Raw genomic sequence first — 20,881 nt, 5'->3', positions numbered from 1 at the left:
AGATATCGGTTCTACAGATGAAGAAAGTGACACTAAGAGAAAAGGCAAGTTATTCGCACATTTAAGTATGTACTTTCCATATAAAACAAGCCAAAACAAATCTGCTGAGGGTGGTCACATCTCCGTCTAGAGATGTAGTTCCACAGCCATGGGCTCTGGTTCCTCGTTCCATTCCCTCCTGTTCTTCACCTAGGCTCATGCAATTTTGAACAGGCCAGCTGATGAGGACAGGGAGAGCAAGAAGCAGAACAGACCTGGCAACTATTTTATGACCCACTAGACCCACTCTAGTCCAAACCCTCTGCAACTCAGCTGCATTCCACTGCCTGGAGGAGAGCAGCAGACAGCTAGGCTGTGTGCTGCCCACAGAGTGCGTAATCCACATCAAAGTGAAGGCGACACCAAGTCTCATATGCTCCTGTCCACAGACCAGTCGCTACAAGAAGAAAATAAAAGAAGGATTTCCAGCCGTGGTTTCTGGTCCATCTAAAGTTCCCAGTTAAGTCTACTCCTACCACTAGGAGCATGAGGAGCCAGGAGACCAGTTTCCCCACAGCCCCCGGAGGAAGCACCGTGAAAATAGACACAGGGAGGAAGAACTCAGGGGCCTAACCTGAACTGCACCAGAAAAGTCATAATTCACTGCAGGAGTCATGCTCACCTTCGGAGCAGAGAAGGCATAGAAGAATATGCTCAGGGTAAAACCATGGTGAAAGACAGAAGAGAGGACGAAAGCAAAGGAGGTCAGCTGTGTCAAATGCTTTCATCCGAGCACACCCTACACTCTCGAGCGTCTGGAATCATTCAGCATTGATAAGCATGATGACAGGCAAAGTACAGAAGACCTCAATTGCTATAGTATTCTTTGTGTGGCAGAGAGAAGGCAAGAAAGAACAGAGACGGCTAAGGGTCCCACATGCAGCAGCCATAACTGAAAAAGCAGCAAGCCTAAAAGGAAGCGTCTACGCAAGAAACGCTAAATGTGCAGCTTTCATGGGTCACCTCTTCAAAGGTACGAACGAGGGAGGCGAGGTCCAAGACATGCACAGCCAAAACTCAAACTGTACTCCCTGCTGACTGATTAAGAGCTCGAGTGCCCAGTGTTACCTGCTTACACGCCTGTCGACACTCCAAGGTGATAGCCAGTTCACAGCAACCTAAGCCAACCCAGCCGTCAGACTTCTTAAACACACCTTAAAAACAGAATGTTCAAATATTTTGGTCATTAGTACTGACAAACACAAAAAGCATGCCAAGTTGACTCATGGATGCCACTAAAGTCACAGCAGGCACCCACAGGAAAACTGGCTCAGACAGTAGGACCTCAAAACCACTGAGCCTATGTTCTTCCCCTTCCTCCCAGTGCCGCCAGTCTTCTCAGGTCCCCCAGCCCAGCAGAACTATCAGGTCCTTTGCTGTCCCTCTCCTCTCTCTGTCCACCCTAATCTTTAGGTCATTCTCACTCCTGGGTGGACAGCAACTCTACAAGACGTGCAGGTTAAGGAAAGCAAAGAGAAGCCTTCCTCACCTTTAGACTGAATCACAGGCAAAGATTCCAATTTAACTTAACAAGCAAACAAATAAAAAAGGGCCTAAGTATCACTGTATTCAAAATATTAAATACCTAGAATAGTGTAAAACCCATGAGGTTGTTTAAAAACTGTATTTAGTAAACCAACAGGAACATCTTCTGTGAGTCAGGACTGACTTTGATGGGTGCACTTAATTATGAGGCAAAATGATTATTCTGGTTAATTTATACACAGCAGCTACTGCTCCAACCAAATTATTGTGAGACCAAAAGGTGATAAAATTATAAAAAGTGTTCTAATGCATTTTTAGATCCCTTTTTGCAATTATCAATGTCAATGAATGACTCCTAGGATAAAATCAGGAGATACAAGCAATGATTATGAGAAAAGATTTATACAAATTCTTCCTTATATCTTTTAGAAAATGCTTTACGCTGCTTCCGTGTAATACACAGATCTACAAATCCACATCTATATTAAATCAGATTATTATTTACATTTGAAAAACACGTCAGGGATTCGAGGCAACAGGTAACATAGTTCTCCAAATGAATCTAGGACTTACAACAAATAGAAGCCTTCCGCTAAAAAACAAAACAAACAAAAGCAAATGAATGACCCACAGATAGCAAAGTTCTCAAAATATAATTACAGACCGCCCAATTATTAAAACTGGCTAAAAATACTGCGTATCATAAGCTTCTATATCCTCATATACTTTAGGGGTACAAAGGGCAACGGGCTCCCGTCTAGCCCCACTGCCTAGTACAGTTTCTCTAAATCTTTGCTGCTTGCTATTCAGAATCACTCATATTTTCGAAAGAATTTGAACAGAATCAATGTAGGTCAAAAACTCTGTGGTCAGCTGGGGCTGACCCCGGGGCTGAGCAGTTCAGTTCGCATGCTCTGCTTCTGCAGCCCAGGGTTTCGGTGGTTCAGATCCTGTGAGTGGACATGGCACCGCTCGTCGGGCCACATTGACGCGGCATCCCACATGCCACAGCTAGAAGGACCCACAACTGAAAATATACAGCTGTGTGCTGGGGGGATTTGGGGAGAGGAAGCAGAAAAAAAAGAAGATTGGCGCCAGTTGTTAGATAGGCGCCAATCTTTAAAAAGGAAAAAAAAAAACCAAACCTCTGTCAACTTTTACACCATAATGCAGTATACTGCTGTTTCCACACAACTAGTGGCCTCTTAGAAAGTATTAAATTGTTCAATAAGCATTAATTTCCACTGAGCCCCTATTCTGCACAAGGCACTCTATTAGGTATCATGCGGGCTATGAAACAGATAAAATATATGATTTCTCCCATAATGGAGACTACAGGTTGGTAGGAACAATGTATATGTGCGTGCACATACAGTATATGTATGTACGTATGTGTATATATATAAATGTAATTCCAGGACACTATGTGGAGGGATAACTAGGAGAACAAGCAAGGATGTGGGCAATTCCAGGACGACAAATAGTCCAATTTGTTTGAAATACAAACTTCAAACAGTGTGACAGCCTTTAGAATTCAGAGATACATAAGATATACTCCCTTTGTCCAGGGCACTGGCTGTAACAAGGACCGGAAGATGAGCTTTAATCTGAGGAGACTAGGAATGGTAGGCTAGGGAAGTGGGTCCTTATTCTGACGGAAGTGGCTATCTCCTAAAGGACCTTTTTGAAGGAGGTGAGGAGGACAGATATAATGTGTTGCAATACCGGTTACAAGGTTATTACAATATTCTACTCCAAGCGTGTAATAAAGGCTTCAACTAGGAGTAGAGAGAACAGACGCAAGATTTTACAAGGGGAGAGTCAATGGAGCTAAAAAGAAAAAGCAATCAAGATAACTTGAGGGTTTCCAGTCTAGTGCCATTCATAGAACAAGCAGCTATAAGAGGAGTCTGGTTCTGGATTTGCACTTCAGACACCATGTGGATGCAGAGATCCAGGTAGAGATGTTCAGAAGGCATGATCCAAGACTTGGATTTGAAAGTTATCTTCCCAGAGCTGATTAGTTAACAGTTCTGGGAAGGAATGCCATTACCAGAGTGACCGTGGACAGAGAAAGAAAGAGGATGCACACAGAAATAACACAGTTCTTGGGGTGGGGAGGCAGGGAGGTCAGAGCGGACATGATAATGAGGCCAAGGTGGAGTCACAAGGAGGTAGTCAGTAGTCAATATTATCTAGTGTTGCAGGGAAGTTGAAGAGATTAAATACTGAGAAAAAGTCTTAAGATCTAGGAATCAAGAGATCCTGTGATCTTTCAAAGACCAGTTTCAACAGAATGGTAGAAGTGGAGATAAGAGTACAGTCAAGGATTGAGTGAATGAGAAATTACACATTTGAAAATGTGGGTGCCCGCAGGAAGGGGAGGATAGAAACTCAAGGGTACACATTAAGTTACAGGACTATGACACGGATTTTACAATCACAAAACAAGTTTTTAAAAATAAAGTGCCGTATGTTATACTTCTATAGCTTACCTGGCAAAGATGAATTCATACAACTCCAAATTTCAACCTAAAATTGTAATCACCAAAAGGCTTTTATGTAGGTAAGCAGTTCCTAAATACAAGAATTAAATTCTACAGAAATTGTGTACAGCTAATTTGACCACGTTTGTCTCTATACAGTCAACGTTCTAGGACTATATGAGTATCCACCAGCTATTCAGGGAAGAAAAAATAAAACTGAGATGCAAAAATATTGCTTGCTCTTTTCCCATCTTCCCATCTAAGAGCACTAAGGATGAGTCTGGTTCCTCAAGATGCTCACTGGAATCACTGCTTCCAAGCACAAAGATGAAAGTGTCTGCAGAATGACTAAAGGGAAACGTGTCAGTCAGAACTGTTTGAGCATCACCTTTCCCCCTCACAGAAGGCAAGCTGCCACATCTAAAGAGGCTCTCAGGCAGGCTCAGACTGCCTTAGCCCGGCCCACGAGCATCCCAAACATGGAGGACAGCCCAGGCAGGAGAGACATTTTAAGTCACATGATTCGGACAGGCAAGCGGTACATCTACTGTATACCAGAAAATGGGAAGAGAGGAAGAAGGAGAAGCACGTTTTCCCTTATCCCAAATCCAACTTTTCAAAATCAAACAAATACAAGATTTAGTTATGGTTTTCATAAAATTGTCAAAATATAATAAGTAAAATTCCAAATTCCAGTTAAGCTATAATGAAATTTAAAGACTGCAATACATTTACATTTAATATTGTTTTTATACTACATCAGAGAATAAAGAATAAAAGGTGAAAACAATATTCTATCTAGCAATTTGTGTGAAGATCTTTGTAAAGTACCTAGTTAAAGGTAACATTTTACTTTGACCACAAACTCCAATCACATTGAAAAATGTGCTAAATCTAAAAGTAACCTATCTGATGGCTTCATTTAGATAAAAGCTTCCATAGTTCAGTTAAACAAGACCTACCATTGTTTCAGGGCAATAATCTGGGGCTCGCTGTAACAGATGTTTTAGTCGGGATTCACTTTTTGAGGAGAATATCTATTTGACAAAAGAAAAAAAAGGTTTTTGTGGCATTTTTTCCATAAGAAATAAGAAGAGGTAAAATTTATTATCCTCTATACTAATCAGTTGTCTAGAATATTTTCCAACTCCTTTCATAAATGGAAAACATTTGGAAAGATCTAAATTAAGCTGAGGTAACATTTCTTAAAAGGTTGGTTAGTTTGGCAACTAATCAAGAAAGTCCAAATATACTAGGTCTGGATCCTTTTCTAATGACCAAAAACAGAGAAAACCAGGCTGAAAATCTGTTAGAGAATGGGGGAGAAAAAGAAGAAAACAGAAAAGGAAGAAAAAATGATAAATTTATTTTAAACTGTTCTACAAACTGCTTTTAATCAACTAACCACAATGAAAAATAGACTATGTCACACCATTGATATTGGTGAAGAACAAATCTGTGAACAGCATTATGGCATAAAGTTCTCCATAAAACAAAGACAAAGTCTTTTAATAAAGATACCAAGGAGATGACAAGTTCACTCACTAGCTAGAATATCACCATTTTGCAACCCCTAGTGAATTAATGCATTTAGACAATTATCAACGACTGCTAACATCACCAGAAGAGACATCCAGACACAATACCATTTATGAGCCAGACTTGCCAAACAGAAAAAAAAGAAACCTGACCCGAATCTGATCAAGGTGAATGAATTTGTCTCAGAAGACAGCTCCCAGCTACGTGAAGCTATTTAGATTTAAACTTAAACAATTAAATAAAATTTAAAAATCACCTCCTCAATCTCTTTAACCACGTTTCAAGTGCTCACTTGACACATGTGGCTAGTGGCTACCATACCTCTAGATTGTCCATTTTGTTGGCATATAGTTTTTTGTAGTGTTCTCTTATAATCCGCTGTAATTCTGTGGTATCCATTGTTATTTCTCCTCTTTCATTTCTACTTTTATCTGAGCTTTCTCTCTTTTTTTCTTTGTAAGTCTGGCTAGGGATTTGTCGATTTTATTTATCTTCTCAAAGAACCAGTTCTGTGTTTCACTGATCCTTTCTAGTGCCTTTTTTGTTTCAATAGCATTTATTTCTGCTCTGATTTTCATTACTTCTCTCCTTCTACCTTGTTTGTTCTTCTTTTTCTAATTCCATTAGGTGTAGTTTGAGATTGTTTATTTGGGACTTTTCTTGTTTGTTAAGGTGAGCCTGTACTGCGATGAATTTCCCTCTTAATACGGTTTTTGCAGCATCCCAGATGAGTTGGTATGATATGTTTTCATTTTCATTTGTCTCCAGATATTTTTTTATTTCTCCTTTAATTTCTTCAATGATCCACTGGTTGTTCAACAGCATGTTGTTTAGTCTCCATATCTTTCTCCTTTTCTCAGCTCTTTGCTTATAATTCATTTCTAGCTTTATAGCATTCTGATTGGAAAAGATGCTTGTTATTATTTCAATCTTCTTAAATTTATTGAGGCTTGCCTTATTTCCCAACATATGTCTATCCTTGAGAATGCTCCATGTGCACTTGAGAAGAATGTGTATTTTGCTGTTTTCGGATGGAATGTTCTATATATGTCTGTTAAGTCCAACTGGTCTAGCTTTACATTCAATTCCACTGTTTCCTTGTTGACTTTCTGGCTGGATGATGTATCCATTGATGGGAGTGGAGTGTTGAGGTCCCCTACTATTATTGTTATTGTTAATATCTCCTTTTAGGTTTGTTCATAGTTGCTTTATGTACTTTGGTGCTCCTGTGTTGGATCCATAAATATTTACAAGTATTACTTCTTCTTGATGGAATGTCCCTTTGATCATTATATACTGCCCCTCTGTCTCTCTTTACCTGTCTTATCTTGAAGTCTACTCTGTCTGATATAAGTATTGCAACACCTGCTTTCTGTTGTTTGCCGTTGGCTTGGAGTATTGTCTTCCATCCCTTCACTCTGAGCCTGTTTGTCATTGGAGCTGAGATGTGTTTCCAAGAGGCAGCATAGTGTTGGGTCTTGTTCTTTAATCCATCTCACCACTCTGTGTCTTTTTATTGGAGAATTCAATCCATTTACGTTTAGGGTGATTATCAATATATGAGGGCTTAATGCTGCCATTTTATCACTTGTTTTCCAGACTTCCTGCATTTCCTGTGTTTCTCGTACTGTGTATTTTGGTCTACCAGTCAAATTATGTAGTTTTTTTATTTTGTGTTTCTTTGTTTTCTCCTTATTTATTATTTGTATCTCTGTTCTGCTTTTTTGTGAGTGGTTACCGTGAGGTTTATATTCAAAATCTCATGGACAAGATAGCCCCTTTTTTGATGGCCTCTTATTTCCTTAGAATAAACCAATTCAGTCCCATTCCTCCTCCCCTCCTAAGTTGTTTTTCTCACATCTTATTCCATCTTGTGTTGTGAGTTTGTGGTTAAAATCACAAGATTACCTTTTCTTTTGGTGTTTTACTTCCCTTTGCCTTTAATGATTTATTTGAGCATTTGCTATCCTGCTCTGATTCCGTCTGCCTATTTATTATTCCATGCTTTGTAACCCCTTGCTTTTTTTTTTTTTTTTAGGTATGAGGGCCTTCTTGAGTATTTCTTGTAGCAAGGGGTCTAATGGCTATGAACTTCCTTAGCTTATGTTTGTCTGGGAAAGGTTTTATTTCTCCATCATATCTGAAGGATGTTTTTGCTGTTTAGAGTACTCATGGCTGAAAGCTTCTGTCCTTCAAAGATTTGAATACCTCATTCCATTCTCTCCTAGCCTATAAGGTTTCTACAGAGAAATCTGCTGAAAGCCTGATAGGGGTTCCTTTGTATGCTATTTTGTTCTGCCTTGCTGCCCTTAGTATTCTTTCTTTGTCATTCACTTTTACCAGTTTCACTACTATATGCCTCGCAGTAGGTCTTTTTACGTTGACGTATTTAGGAAATCTGGTAGCCTCTTCTACAAGGATTTCCTTCTCTAGGTTTGGGAAGTTATCTGCTATTATTTCTTTTAACAATCTTTCTGCTCCATTCTCCTTCTTGAACACCTATAATTCTTACGTTGCATTTCCTAATTGAGTTGGATACTTCTGGGAGACTTTCTTCATTTCTTTTTAGTCTTAGTTCTCTCTCCTCCTCTATCTGGAGCATTTCAACATGTCTATCTTTGATTATGCTGATAGGCTCCTCTGTCATGTGTGCTCAAGCGTTCTGGGAATCCATATTTTGTTTTAATTCTTCCATTGTGTCTTTCATCTCTAATATTTGTGACTGATTTTTCTTTATAGTTTCAATGTCTTTTGTGAAGTAGCTCCTGAACCTGAATTGTTTCTCTACATTCTCTTTTACCTTGTTTTTTGATGATAGCTATTTTGAATTCTTTGTCATTAGATTAGATATTTCTGAGTCCTCAGGGCTGATTTCTGGGTACTTGTCATTTTCTGTCTGGTCTGGAGATGTAATATAATGTTGGATATTGCTAGAGGGCATTGTTGTTTTTTGGCACCCTGCTATTATTTGGTTGCAGTTACTGCCTATTGCCACTGGGTGGGAGTCAAGAGCAGCATATTCTGAGCCCTCTGTCTTCCAGGAGATCCCAGGTGCTGGAGCCAGGCTGGGTGGGTGCGGGAAGGGGCGCTTTCTCCACCAAGCTCTCGGGCTGTTCTTACTCTTCTCTCACTATCTGCTCTCCTGGGGGCTTGATAAGGTCATCCCCTGTGAAAGTTTTTGGCTCAGTAAATGGCTTTCCCTCTAGGCTGCAGGGCCCTTGGGGATCCTTGATGTTCCCGCAAACGAATGTCCCCTCTGCCATTCCTTCCCTCTTGAGGCCACCCACAGTCTTGGATCACAGTCTTTAGGGAAGGAAGCGAAGCTTTCTCTTACCTGGTTCCACCTCTCTGCCCTCCATTGCATGGCTGCCTAAGTCTCTCCACCATTTTTTCTGTTGTGTTTGGATGTCCACTGTTGGAGTATGAATGTCTTTTTTGTTGTATGGGGGGGCTCAGATTACTGGGAAAGCTCACTCCGTCATGATGCTGATGCCGTCACCCTCAGTACGACGTATTTTCATTATCATTTGTCTCCAAGTATTGCTCGATTTCTCCTTTGATTTCTTCATTGATCCAATGGTTGTTCAGTAGCATGCTGTTTAGTCTCCAAACACCTGTCACTTTCCCAGCTTTTTTCTTGTAGTTGATTTCCAGTTTCATAGCATTGTGATCAGAAAAGATGCTTGATATGATTTCTATCTTCTTAAATTTACTGAGGCTTGCCTTGTTTCCCCAAAAAATGGTCTTTCTTTGAGAATGTTGCATGTGCACTTGAGAAGGATGTGTATTCTGGTGGTTTGGGATGGAATATTCTATGTATATTAAATTCATCTGCTCAAGTGTTCCATTTAAATCCATTATTTCCTTGTTGACTTTCCATCTGGATTATCTATCCATTGATGTAAGTGGGGTGCTGAGGTACCCTACTATTATTGTGTTGCTGTTGATTTCTCCCTTTAGGTCTGTTAATAGTTGCTTTATGTACTTTAGTGCTCCTGTGTTAGGTGCACATATATTTATAAGTATTATGTCCTCTTGATGGAATGTCTCTTTTGTCATTATAATACTACCTGTCTCTCATTGCCTTTTTTATCTTGAAGTCTGCTTTGTCTGATCTAAGTATGGCAACACTTGCTTTCTTTTGCTTGCCATTTTCTTGGAATATCGTCTTCCATCCCTTCACTCCAATCTGTTTGTCTTTAGAGCTGAGATGTGTTTGCTGGAGGCAATATATTGTTGGGTCTTGTTTTTTAGTCCATTCAGCCACTGTGTGTCTTTTGATTGCAGAATTCAATCCATTTACATTTACAGTGATTATTGACATATGAGGGCTTAATACTGCCAAATACTTAATACTAGAAATCTTTTGTTTTCTAGTTGGTCTATATTTCCCTTGTTTTTCTTCCGCTGTAATTCTGATTGTCATTTCATTTTGGTGATTTTCTCTGATGGTTTTCTCTATCATTTGCGTCTTGCTCTGATTTTTTGTTTGGTGGTCACCGTGAAGTTTGTATCAAAGATCTCGTAGATAAGATAGTCCATTTTCTGATAACCTCTTATCCCCATTAGCCTAAGCAGGTTCCATCTCTTTCCTCTTCTCCTTCTAAGTTACTGTCAGAAATTATTCCATTTTGTGTTGTGAGTTTGTGACTAAAATGAAGTGTTTATAGTAATTTTTGATGCTTTCTTTCCCTTTAGCTTTAATGCTGTAATTTTTTGCTAACCTGTTCTAACAGACAGCTGCAATTTTCCGATTTTGTCTATTTATCTCCTTGCTCAAGAGTTTGTAAACCTTTGCCTTTTTGTTTCAGTTATGAGGGCATGCTTAATCATTTCTTGTAAGGCAGGTCTAGTGGAGATGAACTCCCTCAGCTTTTGTTTATCTGGGAAGCTTTTATTTCTCCATCAGATTTGAAGGATAGTTTCACTGGATAGAGTATTCTTGGCTGAAAGTTTTTGTCTTTCAATATTTTGAATGTATCATCCCAATCTCTCTTAGCCTGTAAGGTTTCTGCTGAAAAGCCTGCTGAAGGTCTGATAGGGGTTCCTTTGTAGATTATTCTCTTCTGCCTTGCTACCCTTAATATTTTTTCTTTGTCATTGACTTTTGCCAATTTTACTAATAATCTTGGAAAAGGTCTTTTTGCATTGATGTGATTAGGAGTTCTATTGGCTTCATATACTTGTAAATCCAGTTCCTTCCCCAGGTTTGGTAAGTTCTCTGCTACTTTCTCCTCTGGAATACCTCCAGTCCCTATGTTGCATTTCCTAATTCAGTCAGATATTTCTGGAAGTTTCTTCATTTTTTTAAGGCCTTAGTCCTCTCTCCTCCTCCACCTGAAGCATATCTGTATGTCTGTTCTCTAAATTACCAACTCTATCCTCCATAATGGCAGCTCTGTTTTTTAAGGTTTCTAGATTGTTTTTTGTCTCATACATTGTGTACTTCTTCTCCAGAATTTCTGTTTGGTTTGTTTTAGAATTTCAATCTCTTTGGTGAACAATTCCTTCTGCTCATTAATTTTATTCCTGAGTTCACTGCACTATCTTTCTGAGTTTTCTTCTAACTCGTTGAGTTTCTTTATGACAATTATTTTGAATTCTCTGTCATTTAGATCATAAATTTCTGTGACTTCAGGATTGGCTTCTGGAGACTCATCATTTTCCTTCTGCTCTGGAGTGTTAATGTAGTTCTTCATGGTGTTTGATGAAGTGACCCTTTGCCGGCAGACAGTGGTAGTATCAGGTTGCAGATTCCACCTACCACCTCTGTGGGGTGCAGGAGCTGTGTTTTCTGAAGCTGCTGCATCTGCTGGAAGTTGTGCTGTTAGGGCTTGTCTGTGTTTGCCCACTGGGTGCAGCCACTTGGCAGGTCACACACGCACATGCAGGTGCTCCAGTGTAGATCTGCTGCCTTGGCCAGGGACCAGTCATGCTGGTGTACTAAGCAGGAGGGGAGGAGCACTTTCTTTCATGCATGTCGGACTGCTCTGCATTCAGGGGCAGTTCACCAGGGTTGCCGCACTTGGTAGGGGTGACCATGTGTTGGCTGAGCCACACCACTCAGTATGGAGCCTTCCCATGGGCCTGGCTACAACTCCAAAAGGACTCACACAAGTGCTAATCAGCTCCACTGACACACGTAGGCTGGGGCTACAATCCATTTTCACATGGAATGCCAGATCAATTCCTCATTCTCTACAGTCCCCAACCCCTCCTCAGGCCATCCATCCTCGAGGGGTTGAGGAGCTGGTTAACTCTCTGCACCTCTGGCTACCCACAAGCTTTGGCCTTCTCTGTATTCTCCCCAGATACAGTCTGCTCCTCAAACCATTGTCAGGCAGAGCAGTCCAGTGGAACTCTGAGAAGGGAGTCCAACAGGCCTGGATTCCAGTCCCAGGTCAGCAACTAATGTTTGACCTTGGACAAGTCACTTCACTCCTAACCTCAATTTTCTCACCTGAGTAACAGGGATAAAAATTTTAGTTCTGCAGGGTCTCTGTGAGGATCCAAATTATATCTAGTGAATGTAAAGTTGCAAAGCATTGCAAAATGTAGCTAACATAAAGCATGGGCTGCCGATTCTAGAAGAACAGATTCTTTCTTAAAGTTCTCATGATAAAGCATCTAACTGAAAAATTAATGTTAATATTCTAATCACCTTGTGAGTAACTTTGATTTCCTCTCAAGCTTCTGTTTGTCCTCATTCTGATCTTTCTGGCTATGACATTTTGCTGAAAAATTATTTCCTATCTCTCTGGAGTAAAATATATTTTCTACCTTCAGAAAAAAAAAGAATTTGTTGCAAAGGCCTGCCTGCTCCCCCACCTCCTCTTACAGTCATGCACCAACTGCTGCGTGAGGACGTGCAACCTAGATCACTGTTGCTGGGGAGCGGGGGGTATCCTCTCACTCCTTCTAAGTGCTTTCTGTGGATCCAGTATCCCCATCTTCAGATGTATGGCTACATGGATCTCTCAGACATCCTATTATGCTTTGTAGGGAAATATTCTGTTGGTTAATCAATGTTCAGTTTGGTTGTAACTTAGTAGGGAGAGACTAAGAGAACAGCTCACTCCACCATGATGCTGACATCACCTGCATTTCTCAATTCAAATTCTAAAAGCTTTAATTCCAAATCTCCAACTGCCTTCGCACAATGGTTTTCACTGATAATTCAGCAACTTGCCTTCCTCCCAAACCAAATGTTTTTACCAACCTCCCACAGCCATCACAGGTACTATTATTCACTCCAACTCAAACCTTAAACGTCATCAGGACTCTGCCATTTCTTCATTCCCTAGTGGCTGAAGAAATAAAGGTTCCTCCCTCCAGGTATTTCTTTTCATTAAGTAAGCTCTCCGAGTTTTAGCAGCCCAGGCTCTCTGCACATGACTCACCCCTGTTCCCGTGACTGGGATAACTGACTTGCCTAAGTGGTGAGTTTGGTAGGAGAAAGTGAACACATGCAACCCAACCCTGTCCTCTCCTCCTCTGGGACTAAGTCTAACTCTGCAGTGTAGTATGTATCTGGAGATAAAAGTTACATTCAACATTTGTGTAACTAGTAATAAAAGTAGTATTTGGGGTCCTATCTGCCTTATTCTTTTGCCTTATTTCTCAAGTAATTAAGAACTTAGACAGGGAAGAATGTTTTTTATTAGGGTAACAATAGTATTCACTTAATTTGCTAAGTTATAGAATTTCTAACATTTCAGATGTTAAGCAATTAGACCTTGCTTGCTGCAGCCACCTCACAAAAATCATTCACCCTGTGGAACACCAGTGGGAAAAGACATGAGGAAACAAAGCAAAAAGTCAGGAAAGCGGTGCTTCCAAAAGTAGCAGATCTAGTTTAAAAGCTCCCCGATGGTAACACCATCAAGGGGCTATTTTTGCTTTTACAAGCTATTGTTCTGGTACTAAATTCACACAAAACTTAATTTGCTAGACTGTTTCCACATGAATTCTCCAGCAGCTCTTTAGATGAGCTGAGTGACTGCCTTGTTTTATAATTAGAGAGTATCTTGCAAAATCTTTCTAAGTTCATAATATTATTTGAGAGTTTTAATCCCAGTTAAGCAGCTCTCTCAGTATCAGGAGGTGACAAAATCCACATCATTATTTGAAAACTCCTCCAAAAGTTAATTGAAGCCATTCGTTCTTAAGTGTTAAAGTCAGAACTACACAACCAAGGTGATGAAAGAAAGATAAGACTTTATGAACAAGTATTGTCTCAGTGGAACTTGCCTAATAAGGCTCAACCAGAAAAATTCAAACCTACAGAAAAGTTCCAAAAGTAGTACAATGAACATAGTCTTCATCTAGATTCACCCACTATTAACATTTTGCAACATTTGCTTTAACTCTATCTACATATACAGGTATTACTATTATTCTGATGAAACATTTTAAAATTCATTACAGACGTGATCATTCACTCTTAAATTGTAGCATGTTATCTCCTAAGAACAAGGACACTGTCCTACCTAACCACAATACAATCACCAAATTCAGGATCACAGCACTGATACGATATTATTACAGTCCATACTCAAACTTCACCAATTTATCCCAATAATTTATCCTTTATAGCAATCTTTTTTTTCATTCCAGCATCCAATCCAGGATCCCACAGTACATTTACTTATTTAGTTTCCTTTAATCTGGAAGTTTCTTAGCCTTTGTTTTTATAACACTGATACCTTTGAAGAATACAGCCTGTTGTTTTGAGAAATATCCCTCAACCTGGGTTTTATTGTTTCCTCATGATTCAAGTTATGCATTTTTGGCAGGAACCATACATATGATACAGCACTCCTTTTCACTACATCAAGTCAGCAGACACATGTTAATCTGTTCCATTACTGGTGATGCGAACTCAGATCACTTGGTTAAGGTGCTGTCCAACAGATTTCTCCAAAACAATTATACTTTAACGGTTACGTAACTAACAGCTTCTACAATTCGTATGTAGCTTACCTGTTCACATACATCACGGCACATTTGGTTATCCTTTGAGTGATTACAGCACAGTGCACCTATGGAGAAAAAATAAGATGATTAATAAATCAGACGGTTACACAAACCATTTATTCAACAGATTATTGTTGTTATTCATTTTAACTCAACAAACTTTTACTACTCACCTGTTACAAGCCAAGGACAGTGTTAAGTTTGAGGACATGGTTCCTGCCCTCAAGAAGCGTGCAGTCTAACAGGGGAAACTGTCATGTAATAATAACAGCTACTATGTATTGTGTACTTTCTATGTGCCAGAATTTTACTAAGTTTGCTTGATGCATTATCTCATTTAATCCTTATAACTACCCTATGGACTAAATTCTATTATATATTATACATATAATGTAAGGTTAAATAACAAAAAGATAGTGAATTCTGTTTTGGACATGTGATATTTAAGGTTCCTATAGGGCATCCTGATGGAAATTGCAGTCAAGTCGGAAACCCAAGCCTGAAGTGCAGACAAAGCCAAGCCTAAAGATCTAAATTTGGAAGTCATCAGCATAAAGGAGACACATGGAAATGAATGACATTGCCTAGGGAGAGTTTCTAGTGAGAAGTGAACGCAGCACCGAATTCTAAAGAACAGCAACATCTGAGACATGGCAAGAAACAAGCAAAGGGACTGAGATGGAACAGTCAGAGCAGTAGGTCAACCACAAGAGAGCGGCATCATGGAAGAGGGAGCAGTTAGTATCGGGCACCACAACAGTCAGGTTAGATTGAAGACTCAAAAAAGGAAACAGACTTACTAATTAGGAAGCCTAATTAGTGACTTAGTGACCTTCACAAGGTACTTTCTGTAGAGTTGGTAGAAGTGAATGACAGTAAGGAGTAACCCAGAGGTGAGGAAGTACAAGCAGCGAATATAGACTCCTAAGAAGTCTCAAGAAGGGAAAGAAAGTCGTAGTTACCGCAAGATGCAGGATCAAGGGAAGATTTCTCGTCCCCTTTTCTAGAGTGGCTTTTGTCTCTGGTTTCTGGGAGACTTCAATCCCTAGAATTTCCTGAGTAAGAGGAGTGTCTTTGTTATGCCAATGACGTGACCTCCCCCCTCCATTGTCTCACTTAGATAGTTTCAGGATGGGAACTGGTCAGCCAGAAAGACCAGCAATGTGATTAGAGTGGGGGCTTGGAGCCACAGGATATCAGCCTGACCTCCCAACCTCCAGCAGGGTGGGGGACTGGAGATTGAGTTCAACCACATGGCCAATAATTCAACCAATCATGCCTGTGTGATGAAATCCCAATAAAAACTCTAGATACTGAAGCTCAGCAGACCTTTCCTGGTTGGTCAACACTGATGTGCCAGGAGGGTGATGCACACTGATTCCATGAGGAGAGGGTGTACCTGAGGGCCCTCCAGGACCAGATCGACTGACCCCATCTTATCAACAGAGTGATTAAGAATCGCCTTTCAGAAAATTTGCAAAGTTGCATAGCCTGAGCATGTGCAGAAGAAATCTTGACCTGAAATGACCAGAGAACCAAAGACTCTCTTCCCCATGAACCAAAGGACCAGGACATGACTGGAACTTAAACATCACTCTTATCAGAAGCAAGCGGTCCGTCATTCCAGAAGATCCGGTGTTAAAATTCCTTTCCCACCTTACCATAAAGGTTTAGAAGCTCATCACAAATGCTTAAAACACAATCATAAATATTTAGAACCTAATCATAAACATTTAGAATCTTGCCATAAATGCCTGAAGACCACCAATCAAAAGCTGTCCCATCAGCGTTCCTGTGTGCCAGCCTTGTCTCCCTAACCTCTTAAATTGCGCCCTGAATACCAAATCAGGGAGGCAGATACGAGGGCACACACCCCGTCTCCCTGCAGATGGATCTCACAGAATAAAGCTGATCTCTTTTCCCAAAAGCTGATGCCATAATTAATTTATGCAAACCCCAATTAATTAACTAAAATTAATTTAAGAGAGCCCCAATTTTGTGTGGTAACAAGGGCATAAAAGCTCTGAATTTCCTCCCAGACTTTGCCCTGTGTGTCTCTTCATTTGGCTGGTCCTCCCAATTTGTAATCTTTATAATAAAACTATAATCATATCCTGAGTTCTGAGTCCTTCTAGTGAATTACCACTTCTGAGGGGGTCACGGGAAGCCTGGATTTATAGCCAGTTGGTGAGAAGTGTTGGTGGCCTGGGGACCCCCCCGCACTGTGGCTGATGTCTGGAGTAAGAGGACTATGCTCTATTTTAACTCCGGGTGGTTAGTGCCAGAAGTGAACTGCCATATATCCAGTTGTGGGTGAAACAAAATACAGAGAAATGAGGTGATCACTGGAAAGGGATGTGAGTTGAAGAAGAGGCATTGTGTTTGGGGCTAGGGCTACAACAGTGAATAGCTATTATGCTCTCTGATTTGAGCCAGGTTACAGCCTGATGGTAGAACGACGTCTAGACCAGAGGAAAGGATATGAGGACACTGATAAATTTAGAGAGAAGTTGATAGTCTCTGTTTTCTCAGTAAAATAGAAATTGGGTCTGAAAACAAAAAGCATTGAGATGGGCTTGAGGGCATGAGCTGAAATTGTAGAGGTCTGCAACAGCCACTTTTGAGACCAGAGAAAGGGGGCCAACTATAGATATGCTTCTCAAACTTGTGTTCTATGAAACACTGTTTCATGAGTTGTTAATATTTATCCCTCAAGAGAAAATGTTTCATGTTCAAATAAATTGGGAAATAAAGGAATTCTTTACTGCAGGATCTCATGAAGTTCTTAACATGTTAATACGTATTATTAATAATCTCCTAAAAACGGATCTAAGTAGATAAATTTCTCAGAGCACAGAACACTTTCTTCATGCCACTTATTAACATTTCAGAACGCCCGCCAGCTTGAGAAATATCAAATGAGAGAAAAGGAAAAATGTCGCCAAGAAGCATTACGGGCCGAGAGAAATCATAAATTGGCTACAGAGACAATCAGCAGGGGATTGTTACTATTCCAGAGCGTAGCTGACTGGAAACGAGATACAGCTGGATTTATCAGGGGCTGTCCAGACTGGCAAGTCAAAGACACAAGGAGATGGAAATATCACACTTCAGGCAGCTAGATTGATACAAGAGTTAAATTTGCACCATAATCTCCTCAAATAAAATCTATAGGATTTCAGCATATAAATTAGATGAAAACAGAACTTTTTTGATTGAAGGTAGGATTGGTAATGTGGAGAAATGAATGAATACATAAATGAACAAAAGAAATCCTCCTTAAATCTTACCAAGAAGTCTCCTAAGTTTGAAACTGGAAATTGTTTCTCTCTAAAACAATGACAGCGTTTATGATATTATTGGCATATTACTATAGTTTGGTTTCATAAAAGACTGTTGAGGGGCTGGCTTTCTAATACTATTTCTATGAGAAAAAGTGTCGAGGTTCTAAACAGTCTACTTAAAAATTGTGAAGAACATATAAAAATTTCACTAAGTTTCAGAAGAGAAAAAAAAATGTTCTTGGCTTATAACGAACGCTGTAGTTACTTTCTGAGAAGCTCTAATTGGAGGGAGGGCCCAATCACTCACTAGGCTTTCTCTCAACACTCCTTATCCTCTGCCACGCCACACCATGTTACCCCCATTTCTAAGATTCTGTTATGTCCCCAGGCTCATTACAATGGGGAGGGAAGGCAGGTGGGGAAAAAAAAAAGGCACTCCTGTGTGATACTGTGTGCTCTTTTGAAATGCTCTAGAAGTTGCCACTTTCTACTACCCTCTAACACAATGGTCACATGGGCAGAAAATCCAGCTGATCATAAGCAGAGATAACTCAGGATAACATATGGTCCCAATAAAATACAGGCTTAGCAAAGAGTAAACAGGCAGACAAGAGGCTGAGTTGGGCCTAGGGATTTTTGAAAAAGAGTTTCTGGGAACCAGGCCTATTCAGAACAGAAACATAAAACGTTATAATTAAAACTCCGATAACAGTGGAAGGTTTTATTAAAAATATAAAGGCCTATTTCTTTTCCTATTTAATGGTAAAGGTAAAATTTATAGTGGAATGACTCCCAAAATTAAAATTTTAAGATAATTATTTTTTTCATTAAGAAACCCCAAAATTTGGAATATAAGAAAAATGATCTAGACTCCCACTGTTCTGCCAGAACCTGTGTTGACATTTTGACATACCTCCTTCTAGTCTTTCCAAAAGCCTTCTGATATGTTTGACTAAATGGGGTGGAATAGGAGAGCCTGAAGTGTTCTGTAACAACGCCTTCTCCTCCCAACCCAGCAGCCCCTGTAGGAGCACAGTCCTCCCAGGAGAGGATTGCCGTCCTCCGCGGACAGCCGATGCTCCACCCCATTCTCCACACTCTACTCTTCACCTTAGCCATTAGGACAGGGGTTCACACTTTTCTTCCTCTGAAACAACAAAAACTCATTAGAATCTTTACCACTGCATATTTTCCATGAAATAAATGTCTACAAATAGACATCAATTCATATGCCTTCATTAGGAATGGGGGGGAGGGATTCAAATGCAATTACTGTGGCAATCAAAGGTCTTTGTTGTTTTTAGAGCTTTTAAAATGGATTAATTGGGTCATTCAATTATTCAAGTGCAAAAAAACTCTGAGGCCTAATGTTTTATACAAGAGAAGACAACGAACTCTAGAAATATTTTGTTAATTTGATTCTAATTTCTTGTTCTTAAATAAAAACTTTAAAGCTGCTTATTTCTCATAAAATGGAATTGAACAGATAAATATAATTTAATTCAAAATAAAACATGATATTGACATGACGGAAAAAAAAAGCAAAGTGTTTTCTCATTAACAACATGAGTGTCATATTTTGCACTCTTATTCCAAGAGTCTGTACTATAAAATTAATAAAAACCAACAACTGATTACTAAAGGCCATGTATGTTGGGTTTAAGAAGGTATCAGTGTAACCTAGAAATATGCGAACAGAATGATCCAATAATTAGAAACATCAAGGTTTGGCTGCTGGTTTGGGCCACATGTAAGCAGCAAAGACAGGAAAGTAAGGAGGAAGCACCTGCTCCAGCCACAAGGGAAAAACGCAACTTTTAAGGCCAACTAGCATTCAAAAAAACAAATACACACCCTAATCAAAAACTAAAATACTCATATAATTAGAGGATTTTTGAAGTTAAAGGGATTTTGCCACAGAAGTCTCCCAAAAGCTGTAATTCAATTTGGTTAATGAAAAGTCATTCTTGTTTTCTTTTCTAAATAGATTCCCTCTAATCAATGTCTTCCTAAAGAACTACTAAAACCGAATATATAAAAAATATATATATATCCTACACTGTTGAGAAGGAAAAACTAATCTGAGCAGATAATGGAAAAAAGTCATTCTAAACAAAGAAAAGATGCTAACAGAAAATCTGATCTTACTTTTAATCAAATTTTTATTTTCAAAACAGCCTGGAAATTGACATTCACTTTTAAAAAGTTTAAATGACAACTGCATTAACTTACAAATGCACACTTGCAATTGTCACATCATGCATGTGTTTGTGTGCATACATATAAAAGATATCATCGGCCAAGGAAGAGCCAAACAGTAAAATGATCATCCACGTACTCACCCCCTGGATTCAACATTGCTAACACCCTGTCAAACCGCTTTCTCTATCTAGACAGATACATATTCTGTTTTTTTCCTGAATCATTTACATATTACAGATATCCTTCTCCATTGCTTGCTGCATACTGCATCGCTGCAACAACCAACTATATTCATTTGATTCTATCACCAATATGATTGCCCGATTAATTTTTCTAATAGACTTTTCATGATGTCACTCTTCTAATCAAGTGCCTACAATGGCTTCCTGCTTTTCCAATTCTAGATTTTCCAAGTCTTCTCATCTTCCCTTCCCTGACCTTCCTTTTTTTTCTTTTCAGGAAGATTAGCCCTGAGCTAACATCTGTGCCCATCTTCCTCTACTTTATATGTGGGACGCCTACTACAGCATGGCGTGCCAAGCGGTGCCATGTCTGCACCCGGGATCCGAACCGACGAATCCCGGGCCGCCAAAGCGGAACCTGTGCACTTAGCCGCTGCGCCACCGGGCCGGCCCCCCTTCCATTATTTTGCGACAAGGAAAGCCTGCATTTACCTTGAACACAGCCTTCTGCCTGAAGTGCCCTCTTCCTGCTGTCCTAAATCCGAAACATCTTTCAAAGCTAAAATCCCATCTCAACTCTTAGGAAGCCTTTCTTCGCCAACAACCCCAAGCCATGTTGTTTTTGTTATTAAAGGCCCTACTTTTCCAATCACCACTGGAAACTAACACTTAACTCTTCTCTTATCAC

At 39.7% G+C, this 20,881-nt stretch overlaps 1 protein-coding gene across 7 annotated transcripts in view; it reads right to left on the bottom strand.

Annotated features, from left to right (window-relative positions):
- RECK (reversion inducing cysteine rich protein with kazal motifs) overlaps positions 1 to 20,881 on the bottom strand; it is a 97,791-nt gene that overhangs the window by 73,162 nt on the left and 3,748 nt on the right. For 3 of the 7 annotated variants that reach the window (XM_070595723.1, XM_070595727.1, XM_070595724.1), the window contains exons 2-5: positions 14,532 to 14,590; positions 4,973 to 5,047; positions 4,020 to 4,056; positions 1,108 to 1,193 (exon numbers count right to left, since the gene is read on the bottom strand). In XM_070595723.1, coding sequence (XP_070451824.1) covers positions 1,108 to 1,193; positions 4,020 to 4,056; positions 4,973 to 5,047; positions 14,532 to 14,590 — 257 coding nt within the window. The remainder of the gene's footprint in view (positions 1 to 1,107; positions 1,194 to 4,019; positions 4,057 to 4,972; positions 5,048 to 14,531; positions 14,591 to 20,881) is intronic. The other 4 variants (XM_070595726.1, XM_070595730.1, XM_070595728.1 and 1 more) reach the window with 2 other exon arrangements.

The sequence above is a fragment of the Equus przewalskii genome, chromosome 26 (assembly GCF_037783145.1).
Source record: "Equus przewalskii isolate Varuska chromosome 26, EquPr2, whole genome shotgun sequence".
Lineage (NCBI taxonomy): Eukaryota > Metazoa > Chordata > Mammalia > Perissodactyla > Equidae > Equus > Equus przewalskii.
This window is presented reverse-complemented; position numbering and strand designations above follow the sequence as displayed.